Source organism: Styela clava, chromosome 3 (assembly GCF_964204865.1).
Source record: "Styela clava chromosome 3, kaStyClav1.hap1.2, whole genome shotgun sequence".
NCBI classification, from domain to species: Eukaryota; Metazoa; Chordata; class Ascidiacea; order Stolidobranchia; family Styelidae; genus Styela; species Styela clava.
In genome coordinates, this window is record NC_135252.1 from 8,663,163 (window position 1) to 8,683,075 (window position 19,913).

The following is a 19,913-nucleotide window of genomic DNA, read 5'->3' on the forward strand; positions in this document are numbered from 1 at the left end:
AATAGTATTAAAAACAAATAAACACCACATGCCGCTGTCTTTCGATATTAAATCTTTGTACAAAAAAACATCAAATTTTCAAACAACAAATGCGACCAGACACAGCATATTGCTTATTTGTTGTCAGTAGCCGTTGGCGTTCCACTTTCTAGCACGACTGATCCCAGTACTTCCCCGTTTTCTGGACCTACTACGTTGATCGAAATGGCCTGTTTTCCTGTAGATGGTGGCTCAGTTCCTGATCTGGAAAGAAAATATATTCGTAATTTGGTTCGGGACATCGGAAGTAAAATTTATCTAAACACATCAGACTCGCAACCACCATAAGTAATCTATGCTTATTGATAGAATGAAATATAGATTTATGAGTTATATAGACTTGGATATATTATTGGACACGGTTGTGCACGCATGGATCGTTTTGCTCAACTATTGTTGTTTTTGTTTTTGAAAAAAATCCCTCTGTGTCGCAACTAACCAACAATTATTATAAAATTTTTATCATAAAGGTGGAAAAGTCGCTATAAGCTCATTACAAGTTTTTCAAGTTTTCTCTAACACCTTTGTGTCTCGATATTTTAGCCAAATTGTTGCTGTATCATTTTAATCAAAGAGAACACTTTTTATTCTAAAAAGATTGACCACCTCTGCCACGCTTGTCTACTGCCTCCTTCAGCATACACAGTGTTTCCGAGGCCTCAGCGGTGCCCATGTGCGGTCTTCGTCTCCATATATTTGGGCAACACTCTCTTGTTGGAAGCGAAGTGTACATATGGGTCGTTTTGTTATCATTAATAATATTTTTGGACATGAAGTGTACATATAGGTCTTTTTGCTATTATGTTATTTTTGTTATGTTGATGTTCGTGTAAGTATTTTTTCTTATCGTTATGAAAAAGTCACTTTTCTCTTTTATTACAGAACTAATTGCTTTGAAATTTTCAGTGGATAAAGATTGTATTTTTTGCTATTACTTCTATTTATTTCCATGGGCTCTATGGGATTCGTTTTTTGTGTGCAATGAGGTGACGAAAATTGCGCACCTTGTGGCAATTGCATACCCGTACTACTTCGTTTTGGCCGTTGTGTCCATACATTTGAGCACCGCTCTCTTGTTCCCAATATGCGACTATTTTGGATAAGAAAACTTTCTATAGTTTATTTGAACTAAGTTTGATGAGTTTTTCACTATGAAACCAGCAACAATAAGTTGTATTTCATTTCATCCCAGCCTAAACTGACTAATTGATGAACAGAATTATGAATTTCGAGATATTCAGTCTACCTCAAGCATCTCAATACATAAAAAGTACATCATGTACGAATTTCAACTGCATGAGGAAGACTTTTTTTTACATACACAAAACTTAATGTTGCTTTATCTTACTGCTTATCTGCTCTTACCTTTCCTTTTCGTCACTATTTGCAATGTCACACTTTGGATTTTGAGAAAACGCTGCTAAGTCAGGAAGTCCGAAATTAAGCGATGATATACTCATAGTCACCAGTTCTGATGACTCTGTCGATATTGAAAAAGACAACAAATATTAATCAGGTACAATTGGTGCAAACCATAATCCGTGAACAAATTGATACTTATTAGTTTTATTCGGTATTTATGGGACGCCGAACGCATATAAATTCAATATTACACTCGCTGAGCTCTTATGATTCAGCATCAACACAATGCATTTTTCATTATATATATCGTTTTTCATAACGGTAAAACTTTCTTATAGCGATAAGTATTAGTAAACACTTTCCACATTTGCAGGCGTATTGAAAAAATTGTTCTAGAGAAAATGCTGATGCTATAAAGTCCTTTATGCGTAAAAAAAATTGTACTGATCAATCTATAAATGTCATTAGCTTCTATAGTAATATATATACATGTTATATTTTACTCATACTCAAAAGTAAAAAACAATTCTGCTGTTTTTGCCCAGTTTCCTCCTGTTGTAACATTTGGAGATGAAGTAATTTTAGGAATATAACTACTAACCAGCAGTGTTCCCTCTAAAGTGTGCGCGTGTGCGCGCGCACACAGCTTCCAGAGGCTGCGCACACGCATAGATTTACTGCGCACAGACGAATTTCGATGTAATGTAACAATATCCTCGGTTAGCAGGTTGAGTTTGTTGTTGCCCCACCCATTACCCGGTTAGAACGCCAAAATTTCTTCATTGGTTTTTGCACAAATATTAGTCATTTTCAAAAAAGTGCGCACACACCAAAATTTCTGCGCACACATACTACAAAAAATTAGAGGGAACATTGCTAACCAGTATTTCGATTAAACCCAGGCTGGGAACTGACGACAAATATCGAATGCCTGTTATTACCGTAATCTGTTGTCAAATCACCTGCGAGCGCTGCTATCGTTCCATCTGTATGACTCGACTTTGCTGTCTTGTAGCTGGATGAATGTTCTTCGCTACCTTGTTTTGCCAAACTCATTTGACTATTTTGAAGGGAGTTCAGGGATGACGCTGCAGTCGAGTAGAAAGTTGTTGATCGTGACATACTTTTACCTTCGAGAATGATTCTCATGAACTCTTCATAATCCAATTTACCGTCTCCGTTTTTGTCGACAAATCTGAACAAAAGATTCCGATAGAAGACAAATGATGTGTCTGTTAAATTAACGATGGGCGATAAACACAACGGTCTGGGAAAAGATAGGACAAACCAGGCAAACTCCAGAGGCCACCCAACCATACTGTACTCTGTACTGCGACGATTCCTGCCATACGACCAACATAACCGCCTAAGACCTTACGACAGGGGTCGGCAACATTTTGTCGCTCGCGGGCCAAAATTAAGGGTTGCAAGTCTAAGCGAGTCGCACATATTTTTAGAAAGTTGAAAACTGAACGGATGGCCGATGAATCACAATTTTTTCAAGCAGATCAGAAGTTTAAATTTTAGATTTTAAACAGCCCGCGAAAACTGCGACAATTCGAGAATTAAACTCAGTCGTCTTACTAAAAAATTTTTTACATATGACATTTAATGTGACACCTGTTGTTGGCTTATTGCATCACGCTCGATAGCTTTTCGGCATCAGGCGGCACACTGGATGAAGCCAAGATTAGAACATTTTCTAAATGCGCACCACTAATCCGAGTTCTCAGATTGCTCTCTGCTGTGATGTTCCTTTTCGAAAATAATTGTTCGCACGCATATGGACTTCCAAACATCGATGTGAATTTTATCGCATGGTTTGTCAAATTTGGATAGAGATTTCCTTCAAGAATAAACTTTTTATAAAAATCAAGCAGTTATACATCTATCGAATAGAATATGGATTTTATTTCCTCATTGTATTGCATCTCAAGAAGCTCTATTCGAATATTTTCTGCGTCATTGAACCCTCTGCACTCAACATCAACTTCTCTGCCTGTTGCCATTTGTTCAATTATAATTAAATTGTTGGCTCGTTAAACGAGTAGCTTTTCACTGAATTATTAGGTTATAATATAATCTACATAAGCTCACAATAAATTCTGTTACGTAAAGAATATAATCAACTCCTCGAGCGTGGATTATAAAATTAATTCGTGTAAACCGCCGTTTTGTCGCTACAATCCAGTGAAGCGTCGCGGGCCGGATCTGGCCCGCGGACCGTAGGTTGCCGACCCTTGCCTCACGGCATCGGGTGCGCGCCTTAAAGCTGAGTGAAACGAACACCAACACTAGAAAATCCGAATTTTGCCCAACCCACGGTCAACATGGTTGCAGTTGCGTTACCACGGATGCGGGTGTGTGAATGAATTTTTTTTTTTTTTTAATTCGGTTTCTTTTAGGTTATTTCGGCAGCTTCTCGAATTACGATTTATTATGTTTTATGTAAGAGCTGTGAGTCATAGCGTTTCCCCAGTTTTTTTCTTTGCGTTCCGATGTGTATCTCCAATATGGTGATGAAATAAAAAACTATTGATCTCGCGCCGCAAGTGTGTAATTTAAGCCCATAGTTTGTATACAACTTACTTTGTAAAAAAAATCGCGTCTCTAAAGCATTGCAATAAAGTAATATCTGTATCATTCAGCAATATATAAAATTAAGCCATTGGACTTCTGCAGTTTTGGGAACTGAATGTAATTAAAAGAAAATGAACAACAAATAAACAATATTTCGCAACGAAAGGCAGTGCGACAATACTAAAACACAAAATCATATTAAATGCAAAAATATTTGCCATTTTGAACAATTTCACAAGAAAAGTTAAAGAAATATCAAATCACCATTGCACTCTTTTGAAAGAAATTCTGATACATATATAGAAAATATAAAATGTTATACAAAATATTGCTTCCAGTAGCAAACTGATCATGAATAACACCTTTTTCTGGATATCTGTTTACAACGCTGAGAAATTCAGGAATTGAAAGTAAATACTTGACCACTGCTCGTCAACAAAGTGATGGCAAGTGTGCAGTTGATAACAATTTTAAACATGTCACATGTGAGTAAATTCTCCTGGTCAGCCTGCTGACACTCTTTCTTTCACTGTTGAAGAGAGGTATGTTTAGGTGTATATCTGGTGAATGCATCAAATGAAAAGTAATTGCGTTTTTCATGCCTTTACATCAGGTTCAATAAGTTCTGATTTAATCAATGTGGAGAGAAACCTCTGTGCTGAAGCTATCGACATATCCTCCATGTCTTTCTCTTCATAAGAAGGTGAAGATGGTACACATGTATTACCTGCTGTTTGAACACTATTTTGACCTATTTTATGATCTTTATTCTTTTTGTTGAAGACTGATGATATCTTGAGGCTTCCATTTTGATCTTTGTTAATAACAGATAACAAAGAGCTTTTATCTTCATAGAGTTTATGTCTTTTTCGGCTGTTTTCATTTGGCACTGGCAAATAATTTTTCCTTTTATTTACCTTTGGTGTACGCGACAGCAGACGAGAAGAATCTATATTGCTTTGGTTGTCAGATTTTATATTTTCATAAGCTTCACTCTTTTCAGAATTTGAACTATCATTAACAAGAACAGATAAGCTGGAATCAATTGTGGAGCTAGCAGATAGACCTGGATAACAACGGTTCAAATACTGTAACACGGTGGGTGTTAATAATATTTCAGCAACTTTACTAACGTCTTGCAGCTGAAATCTCTTTGAATCATTAATGTTACTCAATTTACCAGTGTAAACAATTTCAATAAACGCGGTCATGACATCTTTATCAACTCCTGTTATAGTGAGACTGTCGGATCCCGATTCTATTGCTGTTCGCAGTTTGTCTGATACAGTCCCAATTACACATTTATGCAATTTGAACTCTGTTGTAGATTGTGCGGAATTACCACTTTGTGTGCTGCCTATGTTTAGATTTTTTCTTGTGGTTGAAGAGTTTCTTACAAAGATAGAGAAGTCACAGCAAATTTCCAGCTGTTGTTGCTGATATAAAGCATTCATAAGAAGAGCAGTATGGACCATATCAACTTGTCGATTCGTCATCATGTCACCTATATCACCCATTGCTGGAAAATTGCCATGGTTTGAAGAATTTGTACTATTTCCATTCATGTCATCATCTGATGATTCTGTAACCATAGAATCATTTACCTGATAACCTTCGACTTCAAGATCAGTACATTTAGACAATGTCGCTTCATTCAGTTCTTGCTGTACATCACTTGATGATAGATTATAATTCGACTCATGTTCATCATCTTCTGAATAAGGTGAGTATTTCTGAGCTAATCCTTTGGAATGCAGTGCATTTATGTGATGATTTCCTTTCAAATGCCTTCTCATGTTAGTTGTGTTCAACTTCTCTTTGGCTGTGCCACGAGACACTATAGTATCACAAGTATCACAAATGACTTTGCAGGAATCAAGTGGATGTTGAGTGAATTCATTCCATACGGTTGATCTCCTGCCTTTTGAACTTAACACCACATTTTCCATTGCTTCATTTACATATTTGGCATACATGGTTGGATGATACGCCATCATGTGATACCAAAGAGTATCTTTTCCATTTTCATCATCTATTGTAATTTCTGTATTACATTCCGTGCACTTTACTGCTGTGCTGTCTTCATTATTAACAATGAAAAGTTCCCATATTTTAGAACTATTAGAAACCTTAATTTCTTTCGCTAGCGTGATTGATGATCGTTTACTTTCCTGGTTACGATTCATGTCTTCCTTAAATTTCTTAATTTCATTGAATATATTGGGGTGCTTGTTTTTGACATGATTCCATAGATTAGTTGTGCATTGTGACCGAGCAGTCCCGCCTCCCCTTGAAACAATTGTTTGACATTCTTTGCAAACTGCTTTACATTGGTCATGCTCTGCCACTGAGAAAATCTCCCAAATTCTTGATCTCTTTGGTACTTTTCCACGAGGTTTTTTCATTAAATCGGGGCTACTAATTATATCAGCATTCATAATACTTAATTAACTGTATATCTGGTATATTGCTTGTATTCTGTATGAAGCACAGTTGTAATCAATTTCAAGTAAAAATTCCAATTGATATGCACACAATAGGAATCCCAATATGTTTTTATATGCAGAGCTGACACATAACACATCCCACCTTGCTTAACATGCTCATAAACCTTATATTCCAGCAGAAAAAACTACCCTACAATTACATATCCTAAAAAATTGAGGATTTTATAAATTCCACTAGTTATTGCCTCCAGCAGATCTCAAATTGTTGCTACAATGTTTTGGTTGTTGACGACACCGTGCGGCCACAAATTGGTATAGCTGGCATTTACTTCCTGTTAAAAACCATCCGCTTTTGGTTTCGTAATCAACTTGCGCGATTTCCAAGGCTCATGAAACGACAAGTGTTTAATATTTGCTATTTCGTTGTATTGCCTAAGCCAAATTTCTCGATAGCACTATTCGAAAAGAACTTAATTCATCTTGCAATTTGGAAAATTACGGTCTATGATGAGCGCGAAAAATTGAGTTTTCAATGGCTGCCTAAGGGTATTTATATCATACCAGTACACATACGCTGTCTATTTTGTACATACTGTAAACCGATTAACGATCGCAAAACAAAATGTGAACAACCGGTTGTAGCTATCATAATGCGTATATAACAAAAGTCGCGCCTGTCTGCGCACTGTTTGCAACTAACTGTGTGTCTGTAATCGGCTAGCCCGGTGTGATCGATCCACACACACTGCTTCCTGTCTGATGGCGGATCGAAAATCAATCGTATCGTTTTACGCGCTTCGCTCTCTCGATCACGATCTTTTTTCTTCGCGGCCAATACGTCACAGCGCCGTGATCGAAACAAAGACCCGATCGAAAAGACGGCTATAAACGCGGTTAAAAGGCTTACGCGACATGAAATTATTCGATCGAGCAAGTTGAGAGCCTACATATCGAGGATATTTTCGGCCATATGGAAAACGGTTCGATAAAATCGCTTATCGGGTCACGGATAAGTAGGTTTTGCTAATTTGTACATCGACACTGTAGCGCGCTGAGCTAGATATCGTTCTAAAAATACGCGTACACACCTGGTTTGAATAATTACGATGCCAATATTTTCAACTTATATCCACTGCCGGTATAATCTTTACTCGAGCTAGGGCAGATGATTTCAAATACCAAAGATCAAAAATTCGCTTTGATAAAATTTCACTTTCAAGATAGCATTTGTATTGTTTTGTGTATGTGGATGGAAGATTCGCCGTGTAAAAAGTCCCAAACGCATGATAATATAATTTGATGGCAAATTGAAAATCAAATAGGTTGCCAGTGAATAAAAATTACTAAAACAGACAAAAAAATTAAATGGTATTGCATTGTAACACAGTACATTATATTATCCCATAATATACGACAGACCGGAAAGTCAATTGTATATTTTTATATTCATAAGATGGTATTGGCGAGATTAAGACTCCAATATTTATAAACGTAGACAGTAGAAAATACGTTTCAACACAATGCATGACTGCCTTTGTTGAATATAACCATATGACGTGAAGAGCTTGTTATCTCGCGATAATTTGTTTTTTAATAATTCAAAAGCAAAATTTGTATTGTCAAAAACTCATACGAGTAAGCCATTAATTTTTCATTCGGTCTTAGAAACCTGGACATAAATAGATAGGATAATCTTCTAGATAAAAGATGTCTGTCAAATACTAAAATTTCGCTCAGTTCATTGGGAAGGAGATGCTATTTTAATATTATTGCTTTGTAAACACATAATACTTCCAAAAAATTACCCAGCCTCGACTTTTGTATTGAACGATCGTTATTACCGCACTTTATTATAGTTCGACGCGACTTGTGAATTAAAAGATGTGGTATCGGACATATATGGTTCAATAACGTAGTGTCGTATTTGTTCACCACGGCACACATGCATTCTGCAAACAACAAGTCTAACTGATGTGACTTATTAATGTTTATTACACAATCGTAAATTCAAACCGATACTGAAGTTCGTTCTCGAACTGATTGATATTCGGGCTGTGTCAGGCCAAACATTTTTTAATAGACGCACGTCGTTAGGAACATTTATCAAACGTTCAATCATATCCGTTTCGACAAAAACTGGCAATATGCATTTATGCAGCATTATGTATTTATAGGACACTGTAATTATTTATGGCAAACTTCAACATGAATGGAAATAAATTAATTTTAACAGCAGTTAACGCTGTACGTGGAAGCCGTTCCCATCTTTTACAGTTCAGTCAAATGGTCATTTGCGAACTTTGTTTGCAATTTACAAGGAGGTGGGATACTAATCCTTCGCCTATATACACAAGTTTACAATTAAATAAATTACACGGATATGCTATAAGTTTTATCCGGTATCCGTTTTGAGTAAGAACCTTTACAGGCAGCAGTTCTAAAACATAAAAGTTTGCACAAACTGCCATTTCTACCCGCGCATGTCGCGTTGCATGGTAATGATCCGAAGGAAACTAAACAGCTGCGCAATCAATCACCCGTTTTCTTATCACATATTTGCGAAAGCCACCTCTCCCACCATGACATAAGTAATTTTAGTTTAAATGAATGTTTCAACATTAAAACAAGTATGAAGACTTAATTAGGTCGTATGATCAATTCGACGTACGTATGTTTCGCACAGAGAAGTCTTCCCTTTGACAGTCTGTATTCCAACTCATGCATGGGTTGACAGTGTTAAAAAAAGTTTCCTTATTGATTATTGTTACTGCACCCTATTTGTATGTTTATTTATTTGTTTGTTATATATCTACGCGTATATGGATACGATATATTCGCCTGATAGTCAAATGTGCGACATCCACCCATTGGGATAAAATCTCGTGTTTTTCTCAGCATATCAGGTTGATCGATCACAGCATAACTTGGACCTAACACAAGTTTATCGTTTCTGTCATAATCTCTTGCAGTGAGAAAAACTAAAGTATATTTATTACCTTATCAATTCCGAAGCTTCTTTGAGTGACATTGTGTTCCCTTGTGTCATTAATAAATCTAGAAGTTCTTCCGCTGTGACGTAACCGCATCCATTTGTGTCAATGCTTCGAAAAGCGTCTCTAAAAATGTCTTCATTGTCTTATTGATTTTAATTTGTATGAAGCACCTTCCCCGACAATAATTTTTTTTTAACGTTCAGCTAATGACAGACGAATCACTATGATGCATATTGTCGGGAACTGCGATCTTCGGATAAAGGTTTGGTCTCGTGGTATCTGATTAAATGTTGAGCATCCTGATTCTTTCAGGATTCAACAACTTAATTAGGTGATTGGGCCCGCTAAAAGTTTATAGCAGTCTAAAAAAGTACATCGTATTCCGTGTAGTCTCAGTAGATCTTGGCAATTTAGTGGTCGTTCGTAGGGCTGGGCGTTATGATTTCAGAATCGAATCGAGTATTTTTTTTAATCGAATCGAATCTCAAATATTTGGGAGATATATAATTGTATGCGAGTTTTTTATTGTAATTGGTCCTGTCGACAAATGAATTACTGGAAACATAGAATCACTCAGACAGATTGCCGAGCGTTCACACATAATATGAAACACGTTTTATTAATGACCTACTGAAAATAGTCATGTCTGAATTGCGTTGAAAAAATATGGCTTCAATAAAAAAAAATTGAGGAATTCACCTCGACCATTGGCGGAAAGGAAAAAAATAAATTTTCAAAAAAGAAAAAATACGTGATGAATGAATTATCTATCACATACTTGGATACCCAATCGACTAAACGCTTTTTCATATAAATTTGCTAATACAGCAACGATCTCGTGTGTCTATGTACAAAGCGTTTTACCTCAGTTCTTCTTCCATCCCCTTTTCCTCTCTCATGTATTCAACAATCATGCAAAATTCACTGAAATCCATGGACATATCGCCGTCAACATCCATAAGAGAAGCGAGATCGTGAACATCTTTTTCACTAGCGTTGTATCCAAGTGCCCGTAAAGCCATATTCAGTTCGCTGAAATGAATGCATTATAGTTATGTTAAATTTTATAAAAAAAACAATCATATATTTTGTTTCCTTGTTGTGTGAAATAAAATCGTGATAACGTTTACATCAATTTAATTAGCGCTAGAGAATAAGACAGCATCGTTACAATAAGGATTCTACTTGAATAGAAACAGAGACGCGGGGCAAGCTTTTAGGTAATTGATATATATATATATATGTTTTATGTATTGTAATGCATAAATATGTGTGTACAGTAGATGGGGTGGCCACCTCGGTTATTTGAACACCTCGCAAGAATGGATGCTTTTTTCTCGCATGCTTCCATTTTGTTTTTGATTCACGCGACGAACGATATGATATGTTAGCTATCTCATATCGTAATATTATTTTTTCGCATAGTCCAATATTGGCGCAGACTTGTAGCAGTTCAATCTAATTCCGACAGAAAGATAAGCAGCCAGGAACGCTATTCAAAAAACAGATTTTTCTTTTAAAGTAAAAACTTCAGAATAATAATTCTCATAATGTGATTTCGGAATATATAGATCATTCGATTAAAACGTTTCGAATGCAAATGAGTATTGTTTTGTATAGTCTGTAAAATATAAGCAAATTGAAGCCACTTGTGCTGAGAAAATGATTTCATAGGTATGTATGAATGCAATCTCGGGCCAACCGTATTTGTTACTCGCCCAACAAATGTAGCAAAATACTCCAAGCGAGAATCAGTGTTTTCTTTTTCAAATATAGAGTTCGAGTGTCATTGTTATTTTGAAATACCTCAAGTCCATTGTCTTGCTGTTGTCTATGTCATAAAACTCGAAGATTTGACGAAGCTCGTCAAGTTCTTCCGTCGTGAAGTTACATTCCCCTTTCATCCCATAAGCTCGTTCCAATCTTTTCCGTGCATGGCTCAAGGCGGTCTTACGAGTGCCATAATTGTCATTAAACGGTTTCTTGTGTCCACGCGGCATCTCTTTGTGACTAAAATATATAAATTAAATGTCAAAATTTTAGTATATAATAGACTACTGAGTATTGTTGATGATGAGAAAACATTTTTGGGAAATCTCCCCGAAGATATTTCAGAATTGATCCTGATAGATAAACGAATCTTATTCTTGGATTTTAGATTCTACCTTTTATCTCTATATCAATTATCTTTGACAAAACCAGTTCGTTTAAAATGAGTAGTTCAAGCGCCATAGGTTAAACGGAATTTCTTAGTTTAAATTTGCCTCCCTCATTTGCTTCAGTAATTTATTTTTTCATACAAATGCACATTCTAAATCTCATTATTTTGAAATATAAAACATATTCAACGGTTCTAATATCTCTTTCCATCTAAAATGTGGTATATCCGACACTGCATTCATATGTATTTTTTGTTGTTGCCTGACATAACTAGCCCTGAACTAGATTCGTCAAAACTTCTGATTTTTTTTTACGTTCTACATTGAAAATTGTCCTAACCTGGTCTTCACCAGTGAAAATGACGCGTTTAAAATATAAATTCAGTAAAATAATATTAAATATCTCCCTAACATTGTGAAATAAATCTTTTTTATTTGCCACTGCCCGAAGCTGTATTACAAGAATAGAATGGGAAATATTGATGTTGCTTCAACTAGTAACAAGCCTTCAATAGCGATCGTAAAATTCAAAATACTATTGATACCCAGAAGTAAGACTATCCTCCTTGAAAGCGTTGTTATTTCTGGAAGCGCTTTAGAATTAAAATACAAAATTACACATTACAGAACATAACGCCATTATAAACATAGAATTACGCTCAACGGACATGCCAATTTGCTATAACATTCAATTGTAAATTATATTACAAAAATAACACTTATGTATCATGTTTAATCGCAGATATACATAGAGGGCAATAATTTCTAGTCAGGTAGACTACAATTAATTCGACAATTACGCTGGACGTAATTAACGACAAATCTCATCTATTTAATCGTTTTTACATGTCAACGACTGAATCACTGTTGTTATCCTTATCTGTATTGGTCATTTTTCGACCAATGCTCACAGTATTAAAAAGCCTATTCAATGGAAGCTTCAACTGTAACCTGAATTCCCAAACTAATTTTCGTTGTCGTCCATGGTTTCGCTCAACTATTATATAAATCTGGTTTAGAATTTTTGCAAGGTGTATCTCCCTTAGGATAAGTAAGTAAGTTGAAGGTTCTAAAATTAATTACCACCGCATCGCACACTAATTGCTTCCCCCGAGTCATAAACAAAGACTTTGCATTGTAGTAAAGATATGGATAGCAGAAGGACTGCAGGAAGAAATTGACTCCAGATATTGTTTGTAGAAATTGATTAAAGTTTGCAAAGAAAATGAGACAATAACATTTTTATTCCAAAGAAGTAAAAATATTAACGTAGTTAAGGGCGGAGTAGTCAGAGGTATAGGCATGTAGTCTTACCTCTTGTCACGTTTTTACTATTGTTTGTAATTGATAGGGCGTTCCAGAAGTATGTGTACCAATATGGAGGTAACTAATTTTGTTCGCCTGCTTTACATCAAGTTGTGTAAAGGGACTGAAGCCTTTGGGTAGGGGGTATATTCACTTGACTAACACAGACAGTCCATGAACTCATAATAGAACTAAAATAAGGAAAATTGGAATAAAATTATGGCCTAACCTGGTACACATACTACAGGAGTACCATTGATAGTAATGAAAGTAAACCCAAATAACATAACAAACACCTACTTAGGTTGATATCCTTCGCCGTTCAGCTACCTCATGGCCTCAAGCTACAAATTCAGCAATTTTTAACTCAAAATTCAGCACAAGAAAAAATAAAAACATGTTTCCATAATCTGGAGAAAACTAGTAACACACAATATAGCCGACATATCGTATACACGAATCGTCTGTGTTTAAAGATATAATCCATAATGCATAAGGTACGTATCTTGGTGAAATTGGTTTCCCATGCCACCAGATGAAGTTCATGGCTTTCATTGTATATAATGGGGTCGGTTGCCGGCCGAAACACTTAAATTACAGTCAAATTAATGCTTATAGACTCATTCGGTCCGATGGGTGTTCATGACTTTTTCGCATTTTTTTTACTGTTGCTTGGGAACGTGGATCACAAACGTTTTCTGATAAATCATTGGCTGATTGATTTCCATGCCTTAGATGTCTGATTACAGTGTTTGAAATCAATAGACAATATGGAACGAGAATTTCCTTTCTCAATTACATTTGTCACTCGACGTTTTGATTTTGCGGAAACTAGCGTCAAGTTAATGTGCAGTAGTGGGTACCAAACCTCGCGCATTTTATCGATTCTTGCTAGATTTGTTTGAAAAATATTTATGGATTTCTTGATATATTTTAGTCATTCGCTGTATACAGAAATTGAAATAGCGTAGGAATATATATATAAATTAGCGCATTTGGTTTGTTATGTCCCATCGGTCGCTAATTGTATAAACAAGTTTTCAAAGCCTGATAAACCTAGCATGGTGATGATCTTACGTGCTTCTTTATGTTAGTCAGTGAGCGCAACAACTGTGGCTCTTTACTACGTAGAATTCGAATACAATACATTATTAAAAATACATTATTTGGTTTAACAGAAAGTAACATATCAAAAAATCTCGAAAGAGCAAAATAATTTATATATATCTATTTTCTTTATTATTTATTCAGTGAAAAAGTGCAATGTACCCTTTTGATGGGAAGTTGGACAATCATAGCCTATAATTAATTGCAACAGCAAATGATACAGATATTAGTACAAACACAATCTTTTGTTAAAGCTTATGCGATGTAACGTGATGGATTATGTGACTACACACACATGCAGTGATTGCAACACAACATTGATCACGTAGTACTTTATACATGTCATTTAACAATGTTCACTTACGTGAAACCTCCAAACAAGTCAAAATCCAGAAGCTGTATGTTGTCCATGTCTCTGGTTTTAGTTTAAGAAATCACTTCCACCAAACGTCAAAATCAAAAGACAAATACTTTCATCAAACGACAAAATTAAAAAGCAAAATCATATAATCCTATAGGTATTATATGCAAATAAAATTACGATAAGTAAAAATTAATTATTTTTGGTGTGAATTTCTACCAGTGTATAAACGCCAACTCTCAACCATGTTTTCATTGATGATTCCCAACAATGCAGATTTTAATATATACGGTAAATGTGTTTCGCTTAGTATTGGAATAAGATTGATTTTTACTCCTCATATTGGTATGAATTTTTGGATTAATATGCTCGCATGTTTTCTTTTCTGTCACGCCTTGCCTTGATTAATGATAACCCCTAAATTAAATCAAAATTTCCTTTCTTGCATTGCGACTATTCCCCTTTTCTTTCCTGTGTTACCGCGGTACTCTGTCTCTATTTCTTACATTGATAAAGGCTATAACTTCTGACGTTTTTTGTATAATTATGCATCCAACAGTTTCAAGTTTATACCGCAAGATATCAACAAGTATTATCATTAAACTATTTATATTTCCTTACCCTGTTTTCGTTATCAAATCCATAAATGAAGACGAAACCTTTTTTACGTATAATACTGCAGGTTAAATACTGGTGAACCCCTCTGCCTATAAACGCGACCTCCATGCAAGTATTGAAGGTGCGAGACATGTTAATCGATGCAAATGTCATCTTCAATTGTAATTGAATTCAGTGATTAAAAGTTCGTGACAATCAATAATGCGATAAAGAAATCTAATCAAGGGAAACCAATACATTTCAAAATTTACTGATTTTCGCACCAATTCTAATCAAGTATTTAGATCAAATCATCGTTTTTTCGTAGAAGTTCCAGCATAAAGATTTTTTTTCGTTCATATTTTTCATTCATTTTTTTTTTTATAACAATCGCTATTCGGGTACCGATGAGTGACACTTTCTACACTCATTATATATTGACGAACTTATTAAAATATACTTGCATTTAAAATTTTGTCGCAGGTGCTAACACACTGAAATTGACCCATGACCCATGATATCTTAAATATATACATTATTAAGTTAGTAGCAATTTCACTTCTCTCGCAAAGATTAAAGTTTTTCATCAAGTATGTACTTGCGACTGTTCGTTATCTTTCTTTTGCAACGTTTATGGTACATCCCCATGCGTTGCCCTCTTGGGTAAGGTAGACCAGCTGAGCTTGACGGAGTTGACACTGAAGCAATATAGTATCTATTTCTACACAATCTACTGTTCCAAGAAAACTAATCTCTCACTCGGGATTTCTTTCCTATATAATGCTCTATCGTTTTGCGCACTATATTGTTGCATTATATTACAATTAAAAATTTCTTTCAGTTTTCCATAAGCGGATATCAAAATTGGAATATATATACCACTCAAAGCACAATAATTTATAACTTTTGTTTAGTTCCTGCAAACGACTAATTAACTAAAGGTAATACACTCATCCAATTCATCTGTAGACTGAGTTTGTAGGTGAACAATAAAATATATACATTTTTATGTGATCTCTATTGTTTTTTCATAGCTTCAATATTTAGAACGTACGAGAAGAAATGAAAGTAATTATGAAACTGGCCATCTGTAAAATAGGCGAGGGCGTGGTATATATACAGTGTATTTTCATCACGGAACGTATTACTCAAATATATATTATTGAAGCTGAATATTTTATGAGGTTTTTGACGTTTTAATTAAAGTTTATTGGCAATAGGACACAATAAAATAAGTTGCATAGTTTATCATATATATATACGAGTATATATGTTGTCGATATATAAACAATTAATTATCTGAGAAGCTGCCACAGTTTGAATAAACTCTGATGCTAGATTGGCTAGACGATTTTGTCATATTGCAAATTGTTGAATTACGTTTTCGGTGGTTTCGATCAAAGTCACAAATGCCCAAAAATCTCTAATTTTCATTTCGGTGAGTTTGATTCTTGATCGACATACTCATATACACTATACCTGGGATGATAAATGAGTCAAAAATTATATTTTCACTGCGGAAAATAAGACTGTAGGTCATACATGTTATTCAACTCTAGTTTGCATCAATAACAACTTTTTGTTCCATATTTTCCGCAAGTTTTATAATCCTTGGTTGGTGCAATGAAGTTTTACTTATTAAGCAGTTCTGGTATTCGACTTTATGAAATTCATATGAAAAAAACATGGATTTGCATGCATACCAATAACCGAAAAACGTTTATAGTGATACGGCAAGCCTTTTCTTGGTTTCAAAAAGAGTCCAACAGAAATCCCATCTTAACGAATTATATTTTTCGATCGGCTTTCAACCACATTAAAGTCTATGTCATTGTTATTTCTGAAGCCGTCAATGGAATTTTGTTCTCGTAACGGCATTGTATGCGGGAAAAAATAATTCGCAAAGTAGCGTTGTAAACGTTGTAACAGCATTATTTCTAGTAGGGCCTATCTGCATACCGGTATAGTATAGTAGTTTACATATCGTTGAATTGACTTGAAGGCGGTTTTATCATCAATACTTCTCGCTTAAACATTTGTTTTGTATGTTCATAGCTTGTCGGGTCACCGAAAAAAACATGGTGGCTCACACGGGTCAGTGGTTCGTCATCTTTGCTCTATACTACAGTATCTACAGCACTACGCTCATCTCGACGAAAACATTGACCCGAGTTTTAACTTTAGATTAAACGTAAAAATAAACTTGTTTATCGATTTCCTATTCAGGATATTATTGATGAAAAATCTTTATAGTCAGAGTATCTCCTCGAAAGTCCCTTCGAACGCAACTCATTCTTTCTGACATAATGTCAGTCTGATATATGGAGATAGCAATGCTATTTATTTTCCGTATAACGCTTATTTCGTTTATAAGCGCCATTGATATATTCTATATTTTGTTGCGGAAGTTACTCTTGGATGCAAATTTCCCTTTAACGCCAAAACGGTTGTTCATTTTATATTGATAATGGCGCATGCTTTTTTATCTGCTCCAATTTTTTTAATGATTTTTCCAACCAATGTACTTGACTGATAGTGGCCTCATATACGTTCATTGCATAAAGTTTTATTTCCCGAAGAAAATTTCGATGTTGGGATTTTGTGCTTCCTCCCCTCGACTGGACGGGATTCTCCAAAGACTAACATAATAAACCCCCTAGAGCAGTGGTTCTCAAAATTTTTAAGCCGCGCCCCCTTTTCAGAAGTTGTCGAGTCTTGCGACCCCCCGTGGATAGTAAGACGAAAGTATATAATATGTTTTATTCAAAAACACGTTGAAAATACGTGGGTAGAAGGTAAATAATGAAATAAATGGGAAGTTTTGAAAACAAGCAAATTTTGTTGTTATTTTTATTAGTACAGTTGTTTTTGGCTGACAAAATAGGAAATGTAAATATCCAAAATAAGGCGGGCAAGATCCACCCCACCGTTTGGGAACCAATGCCCTAACTAAAGTGTATAATGATAAAAAAAAACTAGGATCTACTTGTATTTAAAATAAAGATCAGATCCGCTACTTGTGTTACATTTGTATAAAGCAAACCGACGCCAGTAGTAAATAACATACTTCAATCACAAGTAGTCGTCTTAATTGATACTAACTCACAATAACAGTACGTGACTTTTTACTTCTGCTTTCTGTATTCTAATTGTTTTAAATCATTTGCGGTCTATTATCATTATTACGTAATAATTGTTTTTGTTATATTGAGTGGGCGCGTTTGATACATATGTATAGGCTATATTATAAACCGAAATCGTTTTAATCGATTTCTCGTTGGATTCGCACAAATGCAATATAAAAAAAATATTTGACTCACCCTCGCTTTTGCAAAATCTTTTTGTACAACTGACCTCGTCCGCTCATCATATTTCTATATTGGGTGTTAATCTTCTTGGGTAGAGATTTGAATTGCGTTTTCAGTCAGATTTACGGATTCAATCTGCATAAGCTTTATTATAATCCACCTTATTCCCGTATTTAGAGTAATTGCCAATCCAAGCAACAACGTGGTTTATACTAAATTTGACAAAAGTCTGAATTTAGCGAGGTTTCAACCGGCATCTAGTTAGTATTTAAAATAACTCGTTTTGGATGACATAATGAAAAAAACAATGCATAGTCAAACTTACTGTCTTATCCACCTATCATACTTGGCTTGAAGTTGTTTACCTCCGTTTTTAAAAAAAGAGACGTCACGTGACTTAAAATCGATTGTCGTATAATGCCATGTTTTTTTAAAAATTAAACTTAAGAATAGAATATTGATTAAACTGGCATTCTGGGCAAAATTTTGATCTATGGTAAATAGACATATATGTTAACGTCAGATAAGTCTGAACATAGAACGTAACTATTATTCATACTCAGGAAGATTAATATTAACATTCATTGCATAAAAACTCTTTGCCACGCGTTTTTCATGCAGAGTCAGTTTTCAACCTAACGAAAAGAATCTAAAAATATTACTTTCAAATTAGTTATTCAATTTAATATATATGATGGCGTTACTAAGATAATTCGGTAACAATTTAAATAAAAATATGCCAAGCTCGATATAGTTCCATTTTTTGCACTGGACAACAAAAGTTTGACTATGGTGTTGGTGGGGCATGTTGCTTGATGATTGCCATATTTAATATTTTGTTGGAAATGTCTTGTGTGGTCGTTTAAATGTGTTTCGATCACTGGCAAAAAAGTCAACGTCATCGATATAAGCCATGTATTTGTTCCTCTACTGTCAATTATTCCTATACTCTACCATCATGAATGGTGGAATACGGTAGTAGGCTATAAGTTACTTTTATGCGGTATTTAACACCTCAGCTTGAAACTGCAAAATAATCCACTTTTTATTTATAATTTTTATGCTCGGGAAGATTGTAATCGCATACCTTAGCCAATTTACCATTCCTGGAATAAAACCAATATCCCTAACCCTACCCAGAGAAAGATAGGCTATGCCATCGGACCCAAAACTGAAGAATACAAGTGGGACGTTCACTTGATGAACGTCCCATCGTTGGTTGTAATTATGAGCCAAGTTTGATATTAGATTTTTAAAATTTAAAAAAGTCTGGGAAACAGAGGAATGTTTGCTATGTGGGTCGAACATTCCGAAGTGCTTGAAAGGAAAGATATTTTTCTATCTCGGGCATTTCAAAAGCAGTTTGCTCCATATGCCAGGTCAACATCGCAGTTATTAAGGTATTTGATGTTAAACGTGCCATTGCAAAAAGAAATTCGACCCCGAGACTGTGCCACTGCTCATCTGTGCGACAGTGTAAAACGTGAGGTATGCACGTTCGAAAGCACATATTGCTGTGAGCAGATCCATCTAAAAGGTATTACACTGAGATTAAATTCCGTACCCACTTGTCAGATCGTCAATTGGACGACGTACAGCGAGACAACGAAGTTACCGCTTTGGCTAGACAAGGCTGCCCAACACGCGGGCCGCAT

General features: G+C 35.2%; 2 protein-coding genes across 11 annotated transcripts; both read right to left on the reverse strand.

Moving 5' to 3' along the window:
- On the reverse strand, positions 1 to 18,392 carry LOC120342103 (calmodulin, striated muscle-like). 10 transcript variants are annotated; one of them, XM_039410790.2, is made up of 7 exons: positions 18,271 to 18,391; positions 11,228 to 11,431; positions 10,286 to 10,453; positions 9,425 to 9,544; positions 2,283 to 2,596; positions 1,405 to 1,519; positions 1 to 243 (listed from the first exon to the last, which is right to left on the reverse strand). In XM_039410790.2, exons 1-7 carry the CDS (start codon positions 18,318 to 18,320, stop codon positions 114 to 116), a joined length of 1,101 nt encoding a protein of 366 aa, XP_039266724.2. In that variant the 5' UTR covers positions 18,321 to 18,391; the 3' UTR covers positions 1 to 113. The 10 variants fall into 10 exon arrangements, with proteins under 10 accessions (XP_039266724.2, XP_077966529.1, XP_077966530.1 ...); XM_078110403.1 differs by having other exon boundaries at positions 2,343 to 2,596; positions 18,271 to 18,388; XM_078110404.1 differs by having other exon boundaries at positions 2,364 to 2,596; positions 18,271 to 18,335.
- On the reverse strand, positions 4,074 to 9,371 carry LOC144420775 (uncharacterized). Its single transcript, XM_078110402.1, has one exon. The coding sequence runs from the start codon at positions 6,417 to 6,419 to the stop codon at positions 4,578 to 4,580; it is 1,842 nt and encodes a 613-aa protein (XP_077966528.1). The 5' UTR covers positions 6,420 to 9,371; the 3' UTR covers positions 4,074 to 4,577.
- Positions 18,393 to 19,913: the final 1,521 nt, after the last annotated feature.